The following is a 19,377-nucleotide window of genomic DNA, read 5'->3' as shown; positions in this document are numbered from 1 at the left end:
GAGATTCAGAGGCAGTTCTAGAAATGTCTTAAGGCTGGTTTACACTTCCTCAACAAATTGTAGCAAGAGCCATCATTTAAAACATTATTTAGAATGTTGGGAAAAATAATAGTGATTTTTTTCATCTGTCCGTACAAACACCATTCAATCACAAGTTTCTGATTTCAACCACTATGTCAGTGTATCACAGTGCATGATAAAGTGCAAAAAAGTTACATTAGAAAATGTTGCAATGTTTCTCCTAATTATACTTGCATTTAATATAAAAATAAATGTGACTTATTGTGCAGAATCCTCTTATCTCAGTGGATTATCTGTATTAATGGAATATTCTGGGTTCAATGCAAGTTAAGCTCAATCAACAGAATTTGTGGCATAATGTTAACACAACAAATTAATTTTGACTTCGACTTTCATTCCTTCTTTAAAAAAAAGGAAAAATCTGGGTATTGTGGCACTTATAATGGAAGTAAACGTGGCCAATCCAAAAACATTAAAATAAGTTTCAAAAGTATAGCCACAAGACGCAAACAGTATGCATGTAAATATGACTTTTATTGCTAGTTAACCTTTTCTGTGTAAAGTTATGCCCAAACTTCATTTCCATGACAATGTAACTCCTATAATGACCATAAAAATGACAATTAAAAAAACTTAAAGGAATAGTTCACCCAAAAATAAACTTTCTCTCATCATTTACTCACCCTCATGCCATCACAGATGTGTACAACTTACTTTCTTCTGCAGAACACAAATAACGATTTTTAGAAGAATATTTCAGCTCTGTTAGTCCATACAATGCAAATGAGTATGAGGTGCCAAAATTGTTATGCTCCAGAAAGCACATGAACGCGGCCTAAAAGTAGTCCATAAAATTCCAGAGGTTAAATCCATGTCTTCAGAAGTGATATGATAGCTGTGGGTGATAAACAGGTCAATATATAAGTAAATATTTGCTAGAAATTATTCTCCCTGCCCAGTAGGGGGCGTATGCATGAAGAATGTGAATCACCAAAAACGCAAGAAGAATGTGAAAGTGGAGATTGACTGAGCAGGGAGGAGAATTTATAGTAAAAATGTTATAAAATATTGACATGTTTCTCACCCACACCTTAGATTACTTCTGAAGATTTAACAACTGGAGTCAAATGGATTATTTTTATGCAGACATATGTGATTTTTATTGCTTCGAAATATTGGCACCCATTCACTTGTATTGTTTGGACCTACAGAGCTGAAATATTCTTCTAAAAATCTTTGTGTTCAGCAGAAGAAAGTAAGTCATACACATCTGGGATGTCATAAGGGTGAGCAAATGATGAGAGAATTAAAATGTTTGGGTGTACTATTCCTTTAACAGCTCATATAATGCAAACGTTTTAACAGATGTGATTGCTTTTATAATCGCGTAAGCTCACATTTCTGCCTTTAAACCCTCCAGAAAATGGCCCCATTCACTTCCAGTATAAGTGTTTCACTGTAACCTCTTTTTTCCCTTCTTTTTAAGAAAAGCAGGAACAAGTTAAAATAATGTTGATGGCAATCAACATTTTGTCATAAATGCTGTCAATTGAGCTTAACTTGTACTGAACCCGCAATATTCCTTTAACTGAGCTTGGGATGTGTGTGTATCTCGTCTCTGTCACTGCATATTGATATCAGGCATACTGAAGAAGTTCCTTGAAGTCTCTTGTATATGTATGTGTTTTTTTTTATTCTGATTCGACAGTTACTTCTTTTCAAAACTGCATGTAACCGGTATGTGCAGTAGTTGATTAATAGATGAGTAGGTGGTGCTTTGCCACAAAATTACATTTTAGGTTGTTTTTAGTTCATCATCCATCTAATATTGAAAAACCTTGTCTGATTACAACATCATTTCACTTGCTTTTGGTGTTTCCTGCTGGATGTGTAACGAAGTACATCATTTTTGTTTGCAAAAATTTTGCTATTTTAATGTAAATTTCATGAGATCAGGCTGAAAAAATATCTGTACTGGCCTTTTTCTACAGATGTTTGTTTTCACAGAGAGACTGTGATACAATGATTTTACCCTGGTTAATGTTTTTTCTGAATATATAAAATATACAGTATAAAGATACAGTGTATATATAGTAGTTCAGTCACAGTGATGTGCAGCATGTGCACATATAGTGGCTATTTTGCAGGGGCTTGGAATAAGGCTCATCCAATCAGAATTTATAGTCAGAACTATAAATTCAGTTTCATAATGATTAAAATTAAACTGATAAGAAATATTATTTCCCCATGAAGATGGATAGTAATGCCATAATAAACTCTTTTAATAAGTTTTATAAAAATGTTTATACAATTTTGGGTTGTAAATATTTCAGATCTATTGATGATAAAATCTAAAGCTATACACTCCTAGAAAGCTATAACTCCTAGAAATCCCATAAATGTAGTTTTTATGTCTGTAAAATGAGAATGACAGAGTGTTTCCTGTTTTCGTCTTCACTTTCTAATGGGCTCAATTTTATTGACAGTGATGGTTCCCTGCAATCAGAGCACATAATAAATATTTTCAGTTTTTCATCACTTTAATTTGAAAAAAAAAAAATAAATAAATAAAAATGGTTGATTTGATTATCCTATTTAATATTAGATAATTCTCTCTTCTGGGGCTCATCATTTGCAGTATCTTTATTGTTTTCGCTGTTGTGATTTCACCTTCTTATCTCATCAGTCAGTTATATTGCAGTCTCTGCATTTGCAAATTATTATGAATTTCAAAGTCTGTAAATTTGTGCCGCCCCAAATCAGACATTATTGTGTTGTGTTTTTCTCTTTATCTGTGAATGTGACCTTTGTGCTAATGCTTCTGTAGAAGTTTTCTTTCTGCACTTAGTTGTGTGTTTCACCCCTTCTCTCTGCTATTATTTGGCAGCCTGAGATTCCCCATTACCCCAAAAGCATTTCAGTCTGACATGACAACTCTCTAAAAGGCTTACTATGTTAATGTGAGTATAATAGAGTAGAATTTTGGTCTTGGCGGACTAGATCCGCAATGCTGATGCTGCTGCTCCCGCAGAACAAATATGACGACTTGCTACTGATACAACATACACAGATATACTGTGTTGGCATGTGGACCTGTTGCTGCTGCTGCACTAGTATGGAAAACGTCTAGGTTACGGATGTAACCTCCGTTCCCTGATGGAGGGAACGAGACGTTGTGTCAAAGAAGCAACACTAGGGGTCTCTCTTGAGTGCCGAATATACCTCTGATCTATAAAAAAAGGCCAATGAGAAGTTGGCTGACAGAATTTGCATGTCCCGCCCCGGACATACGGGTATAAAGGCAGGGAAATATTTGCTACAGACACGGCGACCGGGGGTCAGCGGGAACTTCCCAAGGGAGACGCGGGTCCACTCGTAAGACCATACTGCGGAAAATACACACAGGCAGAACGTCCACTTAGGAGCCCTAACCTGTGGAGCACCTATTCCAGTTCAGGGTAGATTTGAGTACCCGCGGTGGATTGGGTCGGCGAATTCCTCCGCCGAATTGCGGACCCACAGGGCTAGGGAGGAGTCATCCAGGGAGCCGAGTGAGTGAGCTCTCCTGGGAGAAAAAGCACACAGTATTACCTCAGCCGAGGGAAAGGGCGCTAGGTGCAAGCGATTCACCCGGTCAATCCGTCAGCGTGTTACAGAGTTCTACTGGCTCAGACCTGAGAAAACACGGGACGAGACTGACTCTACCCTGAGATTGTAGCATCTTGCAAACGTATTAGGTGTTGCCCAACCCGCTGCTCTGCATATGTCTGCCAGGGAGATGCCTCTGGCCAGTGCCCATGAGGACGCAACACTCCTTGTTGAGTGTGCTCGGACCTGCAGGGGGGGGGGGCATGGCCTGGGTGCGATAGGCCAATTAAATGGCGTCCACCACCCAATGGGAGAGCCTCTGTTTGGGGAAAGCGTTCCCTTTCCGTTGTCCACCGAAGCAGTGCTGCTCAGAGCATCTAAAGCTCTGCGTGTGGTCCAAGTAGGTACACAAAGCACGTACCAGACACAGCAACGAAGGGGCTGGGTCTGCCTCCTCCCGGGGCAGCGCTTGCAGCCCGGCCGTGGTCTTAGGATCACATGTGTGTCTGACGGACCGAACTCCAGGCAAGTGTCGCTGACAGAGAACGCTTGCAGGTCCCCGACCCTCTTGATGGAGGCGAGCGCGATCAGCAGGGCCGTTTTTAAGGAGAGGGCCCTGAGTCCAACTGATTCTAGCAGCTCAAAGAGGGGTCTCTGAAGGCCTGAGAGGACCACTGAGAGATCCCAGGAAGGGAACAGGCTTGGCCGGGAGGGATTTAACCTCCGGGCGCCTCTTAGGAGCCTGATAATCAAGTCGTGCTTACCCAAAGACTTGCTGTGTACTGCTTCGTGAAGGGCTGCGATAGCAGCTACATACACCTTCAAGGTGGATGGGGACAGCCTCCCCTCCAACCTCTCCTGCAGAAATGAGAGCACTGACCTGACTGCACACCTTTGTGGGTCTTCGCCCTGAGAAGAACACCAATTCACGAACAAGCGCCACTTTAGAGCGTAAAGTTGCCTGGTAGAAAGGGCTCTGGCTTGGTTGATCGTGTCTATGACAGCAGGTGGTAGATCAGCTAGATCTTCCGCGTCCCGTCCAGGGCCAGACGTGGAGGTTCCGGAGGTCTGGGTGCGGATGCCAGAGCGTGCCCCGTCCCTGAGAAAGAAGGTCTTTCCTCAGGGGATTTTGCCAGGGAGGGGCTGTCTCGAGGAGTATGAGGTCCCAGAACCAAGCCAATAGGGAGCCACTAGAGTGACTTGTTCCTTGTCCTCCCTGACCCTGACCTTGCATAGCACCTGTGCAAGAAGAATCACTGGGGGAAATGCGTACTTGCGCAGCCCTGTGGGCCAGCTGTGTGCCAGTGCGTCTGCCCCAAGGGGAGCCTCTGTTCGGGCATACCAGAGTGGGCAGTGGGAGGTCTCTCGAGAGGCAAACAGGTCTACCTGAGCCTTTCCAAACCTGTCCCAAGTCATCTGGACCGACTGGGGGTGAAGCCTCCACTCTCCACTGGGCAAGCGTTGTCGTGATAGCGCGTCCGCTACCACATTGAGTTAGCCGGGGATGTGAGTGGCACGCAGCGACTTGAGTCCAAAGGAGGAGACGGCGGGCGAGTTGTGACATGTGGCGGGAGCGTACGCCACCTTGGCGATTTATGTATGCTACCGCGGTTGTGCTGTCTGAATTGATCAAGACGTGTTTGCCCTGAACTAGCGGGAGAAACTTCTGCAGTGCAAAGAAAACAGTCACCTACTCCAGGCAGTTGATGTGCCAGCGCAGTAGCGCCCCAACCCAATCTGGAGGCGTCGGTCGTGACCAGGACGCGTCGGGACACCTGCTGCAAGGGGACTCCTGCCCGCAGAAAGCAGAGGTCTGTCCAGGGTTTGAATGTTTGGCGGCAGGCGGGGGTGACCATCACACGGTGCATGCCGCGGCACCATACTCGTCTTGGGACTCGAGTCTGTAGCCAGTGCTGAAGCGGTCTCATATGCATCAACCCCAGTGGCGCGACCACCGCAGTGGATGCCATATGTCCCAGGAGCTTCTGGAACAGTTTTAAAGGGACCGTTGTGCCTGGCCTGAAGGTGGCGAGGCATTTCAGCACTGATTGCGCGTGCTCGTTGGTGAGGTGCGCTGACATTGAGACTGAGTCTAACTCCATGCCGAGAAAAGAGCTTGAAATGAACTGAGCTTCTTCGACACAACGTCGAAGTGAGGACAGACAGGGAACACAAGACATGCTCCTGCACAATTAGACATACATTCACCAGCAGTATATTACCCTGCAGCCCTCGCCTGGTTACCCACTAAATCTAAGCATGGTTGAGCCTGGCTAGTACCTGGATGGGAGACCTCCTGGGAAAAACTAAGGTTGCTGCTAGAAGAGGTGATAGTAAGACATTAAACCAAGGTCCTGAGTCTCTGTTGTCATTAAAAATACCAAGGTACTTCTCGAAAAAATGGTGGTGTAACCCCTGTGTCTGTGCCATATTTACCTTTTGGACTCTATCCATCATGGCTTCCTAACAATCACTTATATACACTCACTGAGCACTTTACTAGGAACACTATGATCCTTACAATGTGCCAAACATGGTCTTCTGCTGTTGTAGCCCATTCACCTCAAGATTTGTCATGTTGTGCATTCTGAGATGTTAAATGAGTGGTTATCTGAGTAATCTTAGCCTTTCTGTCTGCTCGACCCAGTCTAGCCTTTCTCCATTGAACTTTCTCATCAACAAGACATTTCCGTCTGCAGAACTGCACTGTTGCCACATGATTGGCATGAATAAGTAGGTGTACTGGTGTTCCTAATAAAGTGCTCAATGAGTATACAAATTGGCTACATCAATGTACTCTGCTCTCCACTAATAGCTGATGTGTGGTGGGTGTTCTAGTGCACAATATCAGCCGTTCCATCATCGAGATAGATGCTGCACGCTGATAGTGGTTGAGGTGATTCCCCTGCTATTATGTAAAGTGCTTTCAGTACCTAGAAAATCGCTATATAAATATAAGAATTTATAATTTTTATACAATCCACATGTAGCAGATCTAGACAAGTGGATCTGGGTAGGTGGAGGGTTACAGAGACAACACTCGTAGTGTGCTGCAGTGAAACGGCTTAACTGACAAACGGAGTTATTTAAATGGTAGACAATGAGAGAGAACGTTGACTAGCTAAACGATTATACATCTAGGGCCCATTAGCTCACACCATTCAAGCCGATTGGTTTAGCATATCACATGTGAGTGAGTCAATTGATTAACAAATTACATGTTCAAAGAACCTATTAGCTCACGTCATGTAGAGTTTTATGCCTTAACTTAGTCTCTTTTCACAAAACGGATCAGAGTAAATGCAGTAAACCAGTGTATTGCACCATATGGCAAACAGTAAAGAGACTATATGGCTGTAAATAAAGGTTTACAGCAGTAGGTCTATAGAATGACTTATAGCAGCCAATGAAATTATGTATAATGTGACTTTGAGGCATTTAGTCATATTAGCAATTTATAAAGCATTATATTGTGAATGCTAAAGACGCTCTCCTCTCAAAGAGCTGCATTTGGGAGTGTTCAGTCATTTCCAACCCACTCTTCTCCTCAAATTTATGGCATTGAAATATGAATTTTTATAAAGAGGTCTGTCTTAGGTGCACACACAGTTGGAGAGTTGATATATCTGGGGATGTTAACAGGGATTTGATGAGTTTTCTTTTCTCTCTCATTCTTTATTACCCTCTCCTGCTCTCAATCTGTCTTTCTCATTTTTCCTCAGTTCTGTTTGAATGTTAATGAAATTCATATTCAACCTACATTTTTAAAGATTTTATATTACTTATATATTCATCTACAATATACTTGTACATGGTACAGAAATTTATAAATTAATATGTGTACAGAGTACAGGATTTGAAAATGTTCTTGTAATACTAGAGTTGCAATACTCTAAACTACAGCCAAAAACCTCAAACTGATGTGCCCATATCACCAACAGTAGGCCTATATTACCCTGCATGTTTGTGTGATAATCAATCTATTGTGATACAGTGTTTTCTGTATTTGTAATTAGTGAACTGTGTTATGGTCTTTATATTTACATCACCTTATTGTCACCATAAGCTTTCTCCTTCTTCATTTCTGCAAAGCAACTGCGTTCTAGCACCCTTCTGGTGATTTCATTTATTTATGCATTTCTCATCTGCCTATTCATGTTTAATTATTCATGGTAAACACAATTAACTGAGGGAACCAACTGCAGAGCATCATTCAAGAATACATTGCTTAGTCTTCTCTTCTCTTCTAATGGGAAAGACTATTTCTGTTGTGAGCTGGATTGATATGAATTATTATAGATTATTATATTTTATATGAATATTTATACAGTACGTGTCTATACAGTATGTGTGTGCATTTTTTTGTTATATTTTTATATACTAGTTATATTTACTACAGTAATTGGGAATGTTTATGGTTACAGTAAGTTATACATACACAGAGAGCTGGAGCATAGTGCCTTTATACTGTATGTGTATTGAAAAAGAAATTGCGGTCAATTTGTAGTACCGCATATGTTCGGATGGATGAATAAACTGTGACAATGTGCCATTAAATTGACACATTAAGCATAAGTTCAGAGCTCAGGTCTCATGAATATTCTTAAATATTCATTGCCTATTTGCACTTAATTTGCATGCACACACTCACACAGATGTATGCCACACTTGCATACATTACTTATTCTGAGCAGGGGTTCCTCATACTCCAAGATAAAATTTATAGTTCAGAGGTTGCTCTATTGTAGTTCATGAGACTTAATAGAGATCTCACTTTGATTTAAGGACCAACTTTGCATCAAATGTTTTTTTCTTAAAGAATGAAAATTGTTGATATACAGTTATAAAATTAATGCATTGAAAATATGGATTCCTTGCTTCAGCAAATATTGCTCATTAAAATAAACTGATTTTACTGAAAACGTAATGCTGTCAACTTACATGAATTATATGCTATATGTGTGACACAAGATATTGAGATTATGCTGTACTCATAATAATAAAGAAACTTTGCTAATTATTTTGAGTGAAGCGACAATAATCAAAAGTTTTGTAAACCCAGCCTAATTTTTTTATATCCCATGGGAAACCACGTGATGAAGAATGTGATTGAATTTAAGGAAATTTATTTGGGGCTGGCTGCCATTTTGGATGAGGAGAGATCTTGGTGGACAACACAAAGTTTTTGCCAAAAAGTTCAAAGGTAAATGATTCTTTAATCATAGTGTGAAATCAGTAGACGTTTTTTTATTTGGTTGTTGTTGCTATCAATTTTCTGTGTATTAATGTTTGTATTCGCGTAAAGAGGTTGTTAACTTGCATTATGTTTCGTTTGTAAATCTACAGTATATTAAACGTTTGTCTGCATGAGTCTAATTAGATGTGAACATTTTCACAGTCGAACAAACACAAAGGAACCCGCACGTTTTTTCACCAGGCAGATACTCTTTATCTTCAACCACGGCTCAGGTCATTCACTTACAACTCCTCACTTTGTCTTCTGTGGAACACAAACCAAAATTTCCAAATCCAAAAAGTCATATGGATTACATTGATGCTGCTTTTATGGATCTTGAATATTTTTAACCTCACTGACTTCCATTATATGGACAAACACACATCATATATCCATAAAAATCTTTGTTTGTGTTCCCCTGAAGAAAGTCATATGTCAACATGATATCAACATGTATGAGTTTGTTTGTAAAAAGAGTCACATTATAAGTGTAATACTGTTGCAATATGTAGCAGGGTTTGCAGCAGTTGAGAATTGTCTCGTCATGAATCATAAATGTAAACTAGCCATACATGTTGCTTATCTTGTCAGTTATAATTATACTATTTTGTAATTTTTTATTTTTTTGCCTAACAGGATAGGGTCATTTAAATTATAGTCCTAGCAGGTCTACAACTATAACTGAAAGAAGAGTCATCAGAGGTTTTCAAGGCAAAAACATTTGGATGACATTATTCATATTTATATTGCACCATTTTAACATATCTGCTGACATTCATATACATATATGCATTTGGTACAGTGGTTGAATACCTGTGTGCTTCAAATAAACATTCTCTCATTCACTCACCACCATGCCATCCCAGATGTGTAGGACTTTCTTCTGTTGAACACAAAGATTTTTAGAAGAATATCTCAGCTCTGGTTGTACATTCAATGCAAGTGAATGGTGACTAGAACTTTGAAAGTACAAAAAGCACATAAAGGTTTCATTAAAGATTTTAATACGTCTCCAGTGGTTTAATCCATGTAAATTACATCCAGATGCTAAATTATAAGTGTGGGTGAGAATCAGATAAAACATTTTTAAGTCATTTTCAATATGAATTTTCCTCTCCGCCCTGTAGGTGGTGAAATGCACAAAGAATGTGAATCCCCAAAAACAAGAGAAGACAAATATGAAAGTGAAAGTGGAGATTGATAGTAAATTGATAGTGATTTGTACCAACAGAGCTGAGATATTCTTCTAAAAATCTTTGTGTTCAAAAGAAGAAAGTCCTACACATCTGGGATGGCATAGTGGTGAGTGAATGAGAGAATTTTTATTTTTGGGTGAACTATCCCTTGAAAGTTGCCTTTCATCCCACTGGATGTATTGATTGTCCTTGAAAATGAGCTGGGGACATCAGTGCATTGACTTTTTGGGCTACTTTATGCCCTTCACATCAGCTTCCCAAAGAAGCTGACACTTTCGTTCTTTTTGAGGTCATACAGTAAATTGTGTTGCATCTTGATGTAATACAGTATTAGTTAAAGAGTTTTCTCCTACCTGCATATACAGTGAGGAAAATAAGTATTTGAACACCCTGCTATTTTGCAAGTTCTCCCACTTGGAAATCATGGAGGGGTCTGAAATTGTCATCGTAGGTGCATGTCCACTGTGAGAGACATAATCAAAAAAAAAAAATCCAGAAATCACAATGTATGATTTTTTAACTATTTATTTGTATGATACAGCTGCAAATAAGTATTTGAACACCTGTCTATCAGCTAGAATTCTGACCCTCAAAGACCTGTTAGTCTGCCTTTAAAATGTCCACCTCCACTCCATTTATTATCCTAAATTAGATGCACCTGTTTGAGGTCGTTAGCTGCATAAAGACTCCTGTCCACCCCATACAATCAGTAAGAATCCAACTACTAACATGGCCAAGACCAAAACGCTGTCCAAAGACACTAGAGACAAAATTGTACACCTCCACAAGGCTGGAAAGGGCTACGGGGAAATTGCCAAGCAGCTTGGTGAAAAAAGGTCCACTGTTGGAGCAATCATTAGAAAATGGAAGAAGCTAAACATGACTGTCAATCTCCCTCGGACTGGGGCTCCATGCAAGATCTCACCTCGTGGGGTCTCAATGATCCTAAGAAAGGTGAGAAATCAGCCCAGAACTACACGGGAGGAGCTGGTCAATGACCTGAAAAGAGCTGGGACCACCGTTTTCAAGGTTACTGTTGGTAATACACTAAGACGTCATGGTTTGAAATCATGCATGGCACGGAAGGTTCCCCTGCTTAAACCAGCACATGTCAAGGCCCGTCTTAAGTTTGCCAATGACCATTTGGATGATCCAGAGGAGTCATGGGAGAAAGTCATGTGGTCAGATGAGACCAAAATAGAACTTTTGGTCATAATTCCACTAACCGTGTTTGGAGGAAGAAGAATGATGAGTACCATCCCAAGAACACCATCCCTACTGTGAAGCATGGGGGTGGTAGCATCATGCTTTGGGGGTGTTTTTTTGCACATGGGACAGGGCGACTGCACTGTATTAAGGAGAGGATGACCGGGGCCATGTATTGCGAGATTTTGGGGAACAACCTCCTTCCCTCAGTTAGAGCATTGAAGATGGGTCGAGGCTGGGTCTTCTAACATGACAATGACCCGAAGCACACAGCCAGGATAACCAAGGAGTGGCTCTGTAAGAAGCATATCAAGGTTCTGGCGTGGCCTAGCCAGTCTCCAGACCTAAACCAATAGAGAGTCTTTGGAGGGAGCTCAAACTCCGTGTTTCTCAGCGACAGCCCAGAAACCTGACTGATCTAGAGAAGATCTGTGTGGAGGAGTGGGCCAAACTCCCTCCTGCAGTGTGTGCAATCCTGGTGAAAAACTACAGGAAACGTTTGACCTCTGTAATTGCAAACAAAGGCTACTGTACCAAATATTAACATTGATTTTCTCAGGTGTTCAAATACTTATTTGCAGCTGTATCATACAAATAAATAGTTAAAAAATCATACATTGTGATTTCTGGATTTTTTTTTTTTTAGATTCTCACAGTGGACATGCACCTACGATGACAATTTCAGACCCCTCCATGATTTCTAAGTGGGAGAACTTGCAAAATAGCAGCGTGTTCAAATACTTATTTTCCTCACTGTATTTCTGCACTGTGCATTCTGTTAAAATACATTTTGAATTACATAGCCCACTTGTTTTTATGATTATCGTCATGATTTTGTTACTATTTTTGTATTTGAGAACATATTTTGGTTCTAGGAGAGCATGAATATCTATGATAGATTGTAAATTTGTAAACAACAATAAAAACCTTTGAAATTCACCAATTGTCTGTTATTTCTTCAGGTCATTTTATTTTAAAGTAAATGGAAAGAACCTAGAATTTGACCCTGCTAATAGCACTTGCAATTTAGCTAAATGAGCTTAAAATGCAAAGTTGGGTAAACAGTGACTCTTGGGTTTAAAAAAATGTAATGTAGTAGCTGGCATGGCACTGTATTTTAAGAAAACATTTTTGAATGGAAGCTCATTCATTTGGCCATATCCAGCCACGTTTTGTCGATAACGTTGCTTAAAATTCCTATTGGAATTTGCTTAAAAAGTGGGATGCAAAAATGATGCACTATATTTTTAAGTAAATCCAGCACATTATTTTGTCAGTGTGCAAATAACATCACTCAGATAATTTGGTCTTAGTAGAATTTGACATTTCTGACTTTCTGACTTTGGTATCTTGGCAAATCCGAGAGCAGTTTGAGACATTGTTAAGATCTCTTCTGACACTCTCGAGGAGACGTGCGATTACTGCGACTATTTCCAGCCTGATTTCCTGAAAAGTATGTGACTGTCGTGATGTAACGGTTACCCTGTCTTGTCTCACTGTTGCCCTTTGTTTGTAATTTTGTCACTTTTGTTATTCCTTAGTTTTCACTTTTGTCACCCTTGTACCTCCATAGTCTTGTTTTCCCTCGTGTTCACTGTTCATTGTTTTCACCTGCCCTTGTTAATTTGCCTTTGGTTTCTGTTAATCACCTTGTCACCTAGTTTGTGTTCTGTTTGTTCATTTGCCCCTTTTTCCCATGTTTTTGTATTTATATCCTGGTTTTTGGTTTAGTCCTTGTCTGTCGTTGAATGCTGTTGTACGTAGTTTGTGCTCGCTCCCATGCCTGTGTTCCCGTGTTCCAGTTCCTGTGTTTTCGTGTTTTGTTTTCATTTGCCCATCGTGGTAGTTTTGTTTATTCATGCCTGATTGTTTCCTTTAATCAATAAACCCGCATTTGGATCCTCATCCCTTGTCTGACTCCGACCTCATTCGTTACACGTGACATATGCAAAATGATATTACGTAAATTCTTAACGTACTGTATCGGTGCAGTTCTGAGGTAAAATGTCCCCTGTGTTGTTACTGTAAAAGTTAGTAAAATTGTCTCCCAAACAGATGATGTTTTCAAGGTTAATTGAGTTTTTAATCAACTACAATTACCTTCCTACCCTAAAAATAATCCATAGTGTCATAAAAAGCAAATGTGAGATAAAAAAGCAACTGCTGAAGCAATCATTCTGTAATCTTCAAGACTCATATCATGATAATTTTCAGTTTCAGTTGAGCTACCAGCAATTTGTTCTCACTCGAACAAGCTTGTAAAAGTAGATGATTATGTAATGCAGTCATTAAAATGTATCACCTTGCACTATTAAGTTGTGCACTTTAAAATTGTTTTGATGTCATAAGATAGCATTTTGTAAGGAACAGGGTGAAAAGTACATGTTTATGAACTGAATATCTGCCCTTTTAGTGCCTCTAGAGTTAATTTCAGCAGGATTGTGCCACAAAATGTACAACAAGCTACATTCAAATAATTTTGCTAAAATGTAGATACAGTGTAGTAACATGATTCTGTGAGACCATGCAGGTTGACTATTTCTCAGGATAAAAATCTGAGAAGCAGGGACTCAAGCAAAAGTCTTAATTTGCTCTCCATTTCATCCCATTGCTGTCTGGTAGAAACAACTGAGATTTTAATGAGATCTCTCTTGTGTTTTTTCTTTCCCACGGGCATTCATCAGTCGCAGAGATACTTCACCTCTCACAGCATCTTGCTAAGAATCACCTCTTCTTGTCCCAGTTTTCCCTGCAGCTGTTGTTGTGTCCGCCGAGTCTCTGTAAACAGTCTGTTAACAGAATGAAAAGAAAAACAAAAGAAATAGACATGTCTATGGACTGTGACAACTTAATCATTCCTATGATGCTGTTCTCTTTCTCTTTGTCAAGTTTGGGAGAACTGAAGTTATCGACAACACACTGAACCCGGACTTTGTGAGAAAGTACATCCTGGACTATTTCTTTGAGGAGAAGCAGAATCTGCGCTTTGACATGTAAGTTATTCCCTTTGATGCTGACACAGTGGAATCTGCCTCACTCACCATGAAGCAGTCCCACTCCAGTCTTTCTGCTCACTTGCTTGATTGCTCTCCTCCTCTCTTCCTCCCTTCCCTTCACTCTGTCTATCTCATCAACAGTGCATCGTCCTTTGTAATTACTGATGCAACATCTCTCTAGACTGTCATGTTTAAGGGTCCAGATCAGTGAAAGGGTGATAAATATTTCAGATGAGTTTTATTCTCAATTTTCACGCTGCCTGTAAAAGCAAATGTGTGACGCGGGAGTCTAGATGATTTACGATGTCTTCCTAACTTTCATTCGCCCGTCTATCCATCTCTCTCATTTACCTTCTTAAATGGGCTCTCCTAGGTTACTGAGGGCTTCTGGACTTAATTGGAGAATTCAGAGTGCCATCTGCATTAAAAACCTTCCACCTTTATGCCAATCCCCCCTTATACCAATGCAAATGTTTAACCCTTATATAATGTAAGCATTCACAGATCCAACCAGCTGTGCCCTAGAATTGCACTTCCACTCCACTTTTAATATTGCCAATAATTTATATGCCCTCTTTATTGCATTTTTTGCAACTAGCGAAACCTAATGGAATTGCACAAATAATAACGGTTTCCAAACAAGATTCCCTAAACACTCCCTGCACCTGGCAACTCTGATTGGCTAATGGCACCACCACACGAATGCAAACGGTCCCAAGCCCTTAATGGCTAATGGCACCACCACACGAATGCAAACAGTCCCAAGCCCTTAATGGATAATGGCACCACAACACGAATGCAAACAGTCCCAAGCCCTTAATTAGCGACTATCCTGCCGATGCATAAGCTTCGACATCAAAGGTAGCAGATAGGGAAAAATAGGAAATATCTATTTCCCATTTTTAAGAGCTCTCCAAAAACAGAGCCCCTGTCTGATATAATGATAGGAATAACTGTAGTTCTAAAATATGTTTATTACGTTGAATCATATCATATTAATGTGATGCCTTTTGTTTAAGCTTAGTGTGTTTTAACTCTCTTCATAAGCACATATATTCTGTTTTATTCAATTTTCACAAATTTTGAACATAATCAAAAGCAAATAACATAAATAATTAACAACAAAATTGGTGAATACAAAAGGATTTATTTTAAATACAAAAGGAGTATTTAAATATTTACTGGCAAAGTCTTAATAAAACATTTCATCAAATATATTTTTTTAACACAGCATATCACCAACATAAGAGATATGGAAACTAAAACCATAAAATATAACTCTAATATAAGTTATTTTAAACTATGTAAAAAGTGTGGTGTGTCTTAACTATCTGAATGGAAAATAGTGATGGAAAATTATAATTTAAAAAATATCTCTGTAAAGGGATTAATGGGAAAGGAGGAGGTTAGAACCTGCTTGACAATATCAATCATATTTTATTGAAGAACTTAACCAAAAGACAAACACACAGCTGCCCGTAAATCTCTCTCTTTGTCCCACTGCAGTCTCCAGTCGGCCTTTATCCCTCTCTGAGGCTTGATTAGCCTGATTAGAGGCCAGGTATGTAGCATCACGACCCGGCCCCGCCCTCTACCTTGTCACATTCCTCCCTCGTTCTCTCAGGCCGGGAAGCCCCCCCCCCCCTTGCCTAACACTCCGCCTACCTGGATGAGGTAGGGGACAAGGCGAGGGAAGCAAACTAAACAAAAAATGTGGCACCTACACCCCAAATCGGCGATCATGCCAAATTAACCAAAACATTTTAAAAAGAGAGGGAAAGGCCAACACGGAGCGGCAGTGGGAGTGGCAGTGGGAGCGAGAGAGCGAGAGAGAGAACCCACTTACTCGCTGGTTCTCCGATACACTGTAGCTTGGTCCTCGGCCACTCCTCCAACCTCCAACGGACGACAGCTGCGCCTCCCCAGATGGAATGGAGGCTGTCTTCCGGCCCTTGGTGGACGGAACACCCCGCCACATTATCGGGAAACAGAGGGGGTCTCCCCCGTCCCTGGCAGCTGTTTTGCTGCTCCAGGTGGTTGGCCAGGAGCCTGTCCCTGCTCGTGGTTGGCGGTCTTATTACCCGCCACGTTAGACCTTTCTTTCTCTGCAATGTCGTGCTATGTGTTACTTTAAAACCAGTGAGCCTAATAGCTGAAACAAGGACACATTAAATATTTTTGTGAAATTGTCAAGACACCAGGACATATTTCTTGAACCCGTGACTGTCTGGTCACCATGCATAACATTAAAGAGGTTCTTTTTTGGAATACCAAGCATTAAAATGTCCCAACTATCTGACAGATATCACTAAAATAGGTGTCTTGAGAAATCTCATCGGTGTCTGTGCAAGCCATAGGCTCTGTATATGGCAAAAAATAGTTAGGGGAGTGGCATGCGGCCCTTTTTTAGGCCAATCAGAAACACTCTCTGGCTGTTAATTATTTTGTACATTCAGGATGGCTGACATGGTGTTGGCTGACAATGTCCTTGGAGGGCAGAATTTAAGAGAGGACATGAAGATAAAAGTTGACATTTCTTACAGCATCTTTAAACTGGGATAGAAGTATTTTAACACACCACCTTTATCAAGACTAAGACATTTTATTTCATCATCTTAGCCTAGATATGAAGAATTGTGTAGCACTAATGCTTAGCTACAGCTTGTAATGCATACAGAGCATATGTTGTAGAATTTCTCATTTGTCAGTCGCTTTGGATAAAAGCATCTGCTAAATGACTAAAAGTACATGTAATGGAAAACTACAGTTGCACAGCACTCAGCTTAACTTTTTATCATACCTTATGTAACTCAGGCAGAAAGTCCCTGAACCTCTTGTCACAGGATGAATCTGCTCGATTAATCACATTCACAATGTCAGAGGTTTAATGTTGACATGATTACAGTGTACAGAGGTGGGTAGAGTAGCCAAAAACTGTACTCAAGTAAAATTTAAATTACTTAAAAAAAACATAATTACTCAAATAGAAGTAAAAGTACTAACATAAATAATTACTTTAGTAAGAGAAAGAAAGTATCCAATTAAAAGAGTACTCAAGTAGAGAGTAACTCATTACTTTCACAAATGCCATAATGGAAGTTAATTCCCCTATAATCCATTACATAATATATATTTAACAAGTATGACAGAATTATTATTATTATTATTATTATTGATGGAAATTGTCATCATTCACCATTCACACAATTGAAATTGAATGGCGACCAAGACTATCAGTCTCTAACTTTTTGTCTATCATCTTTTGTGTTCCACAGAAGGTCACATGGGTTTGGAACAAAATGAGAGTATGGAAATGATGACAGGCTATTAAATAAGTCTGGGCAATCACTTTAATGGGATAGTTCACCCAAAAATGATCATCATCAAAATTATATCATCATTTACTCACCCTCAAGCCATCCCAGATATGACTTCGTTTCTTCCGGTGAACACAAATTAAGAATATTTCAGCTTTGTAGGTCAGTACATTTCAAGTGAATGGATGCCAAAATTTTGATGCACCAAAAAGCACTTAAAGGCAGCATAAAAGTAATTCCATGATACTTCAGTAGTTAAATCCATATCTTCAGAATTGATATGATAGGTGTGAGTGAGAAAGAGATCAATATATGTAATTTTTTGCTAGTAGGGGGTGATATACAGAGAAGAATATGAATCACCAAAACACTAGAAGAAGAATGTGAAAGTGATCTGTTTCTGTTTCTCATCCACACATTCTCATATAATCTGTGATTGCATGAGGGTGAGTAAATTATGATAGAATTAAAATTTTTGGGTGGACTATCCCTTTAAGAGCTCTTGTCAGATCTGGTTGAATTTTTCAATAAGAAGAGAGGTTTGGAAACCTTTCTAGTAATTATTACAGTGAAAAAGTTTGGTTACGTATGTAACCTCCGTTCCCTGAGGTTAGGGAACGACACGTTGTGTCGGAGAAGCGACACTAGGGGTCTCTCTTGAGCGCCGATATCCACCTTTGATCTATGAAAAAAGGCCAATGAGAGTTGGCAGCCAGTATTTGCATGTCCCGCCCCCAGACATACGGGTATTTAAGCGGCGCAAATACGGGAGTTCATTCAGGATCGTGGTGGGCGGCAATGGCGGCAACATACACCTTGAGGGTGGACGGGGAAAGCCTCCTGTCCAGAGGTCTGGGCGCGGGTGCCAGAGCGTGCCCCGTCCCTGAGAGAGGAGGTCCTTTCTCAGGGGAATTCGCCAGGGAGGAGCTGTCGCGAGAAGTCTGAGTTCCGAGAACCAAGTCCGAGTGGGCCAGTAGGGGGCCACTAACGTGACTCGCTCCTCGTCCTCCCTGACCTTGCACAGCACCGGTGCAAGAAGGCTCACTGGGGGAAATGCGTACTTGCGCAGCCCCGAGGGCCAGCTGTGTGCCAGCGCGTCTGTCCCAAGGGGAGCCTCTGTTAGGGCGTACCAGAGCGGGTAGTGGGAGGTTTCCTGGGAGGAAAACAGGTCTACCTGGGCCTTGCCAAACCGTTCCCAAATCAGCTGGACCGACTGGGGGTGAAGCCTCCACTCCCCGCTGGGCAGGCGTTGTCGTGATAGCGCATCCGCTACGACGTTGAGCTTGCCGGGGATGTGAGTGGCACGCAGCGACCTGAGTCGCTGCTGGCTCCATAGGAGGAGACGGCGGGCGAGTTGTGACATGTGGCGGGAGCGTATGCCGCCTTGGCGATTTATGTACACCACCACGAGGACGTGTTTGTCCCGAACTAATGGGAGGAACTTCCTGAGGGCGAGAAGGATGGTCAGCAACTCCAGGCAGTTGATGTGCCAACGCAGCGGGGCCCCTTTCCAACGGCCCGCTGCTGCGTGCCCGCTGCACACGGCACCCCACCCGGACCGGGAGGCATCGGTTGTGACCAGAACGCGTCGGGACACCTGCTGCAGGGGCACTCCTGCCCGTAAAAAGCAGAGGTCTGTCCAGGGTCGGAGTGTTTTGAGGCAGGCGGGGGTGATCCTTACCCGATGCGTGCCGTGGTGCCATGCTTGTCTCGGGACTCGAGTCTGGAGCCAGTGCTGGAGTGGTCTCATATGCATCAACCCCAGCAGCGCGACCACCGTGGAGGACGCCATATGCCCCAGGAGCCTCTGGAAAAGT

At 41.2% G+C, this 19,377-nt stretch overlaps 1 protein-coding gene across 2 annotated transcripts in view; it reads left to right on the top strand.

The window, feature by feature from the left end:
• Positions 1 to 19,377, top strand: part of LOC127621476 (copine-5-like) — a 120,374-nt gene that overhangs the window by 19,750 nt on the left and 81,247 nt on the right. For both annotated transcript variants that reach the window (XM_052095105.1, XM_052095104.1), the window contains exon 4: positions 14,137 to 14,240. In XM_052095105.1, coding sequence (XP_051951065.1) covers positions 14,137 to 14,240 — 104 coding nt within the window. The remainder of the gene's footprint in view (positions 1 to 14,136; positions 14,241 to 19,377) is intronic.

The sequence above is a fragment of the Xyrauchen texanus genome, chromosome 27 (genome assembly GCF_025860055.1).
Source record: "Xyrauchen texanus isolate HMW12.3.18 chromosome 27, RBS_HiC_50CHRs, whole genome shotgun sequence".
Classification (NCBI taxonomy): Eukaryota; Metazoa; Chordata; class Actinopteri; order Cypriniformes; family Catostomidae; genus Xyrauchen; species Xyrauchen texanus.
Note: the sequence above shows the minus strand (reverse complement) of the source record. Positions and strands in the feature narration are given on the sequence as shown.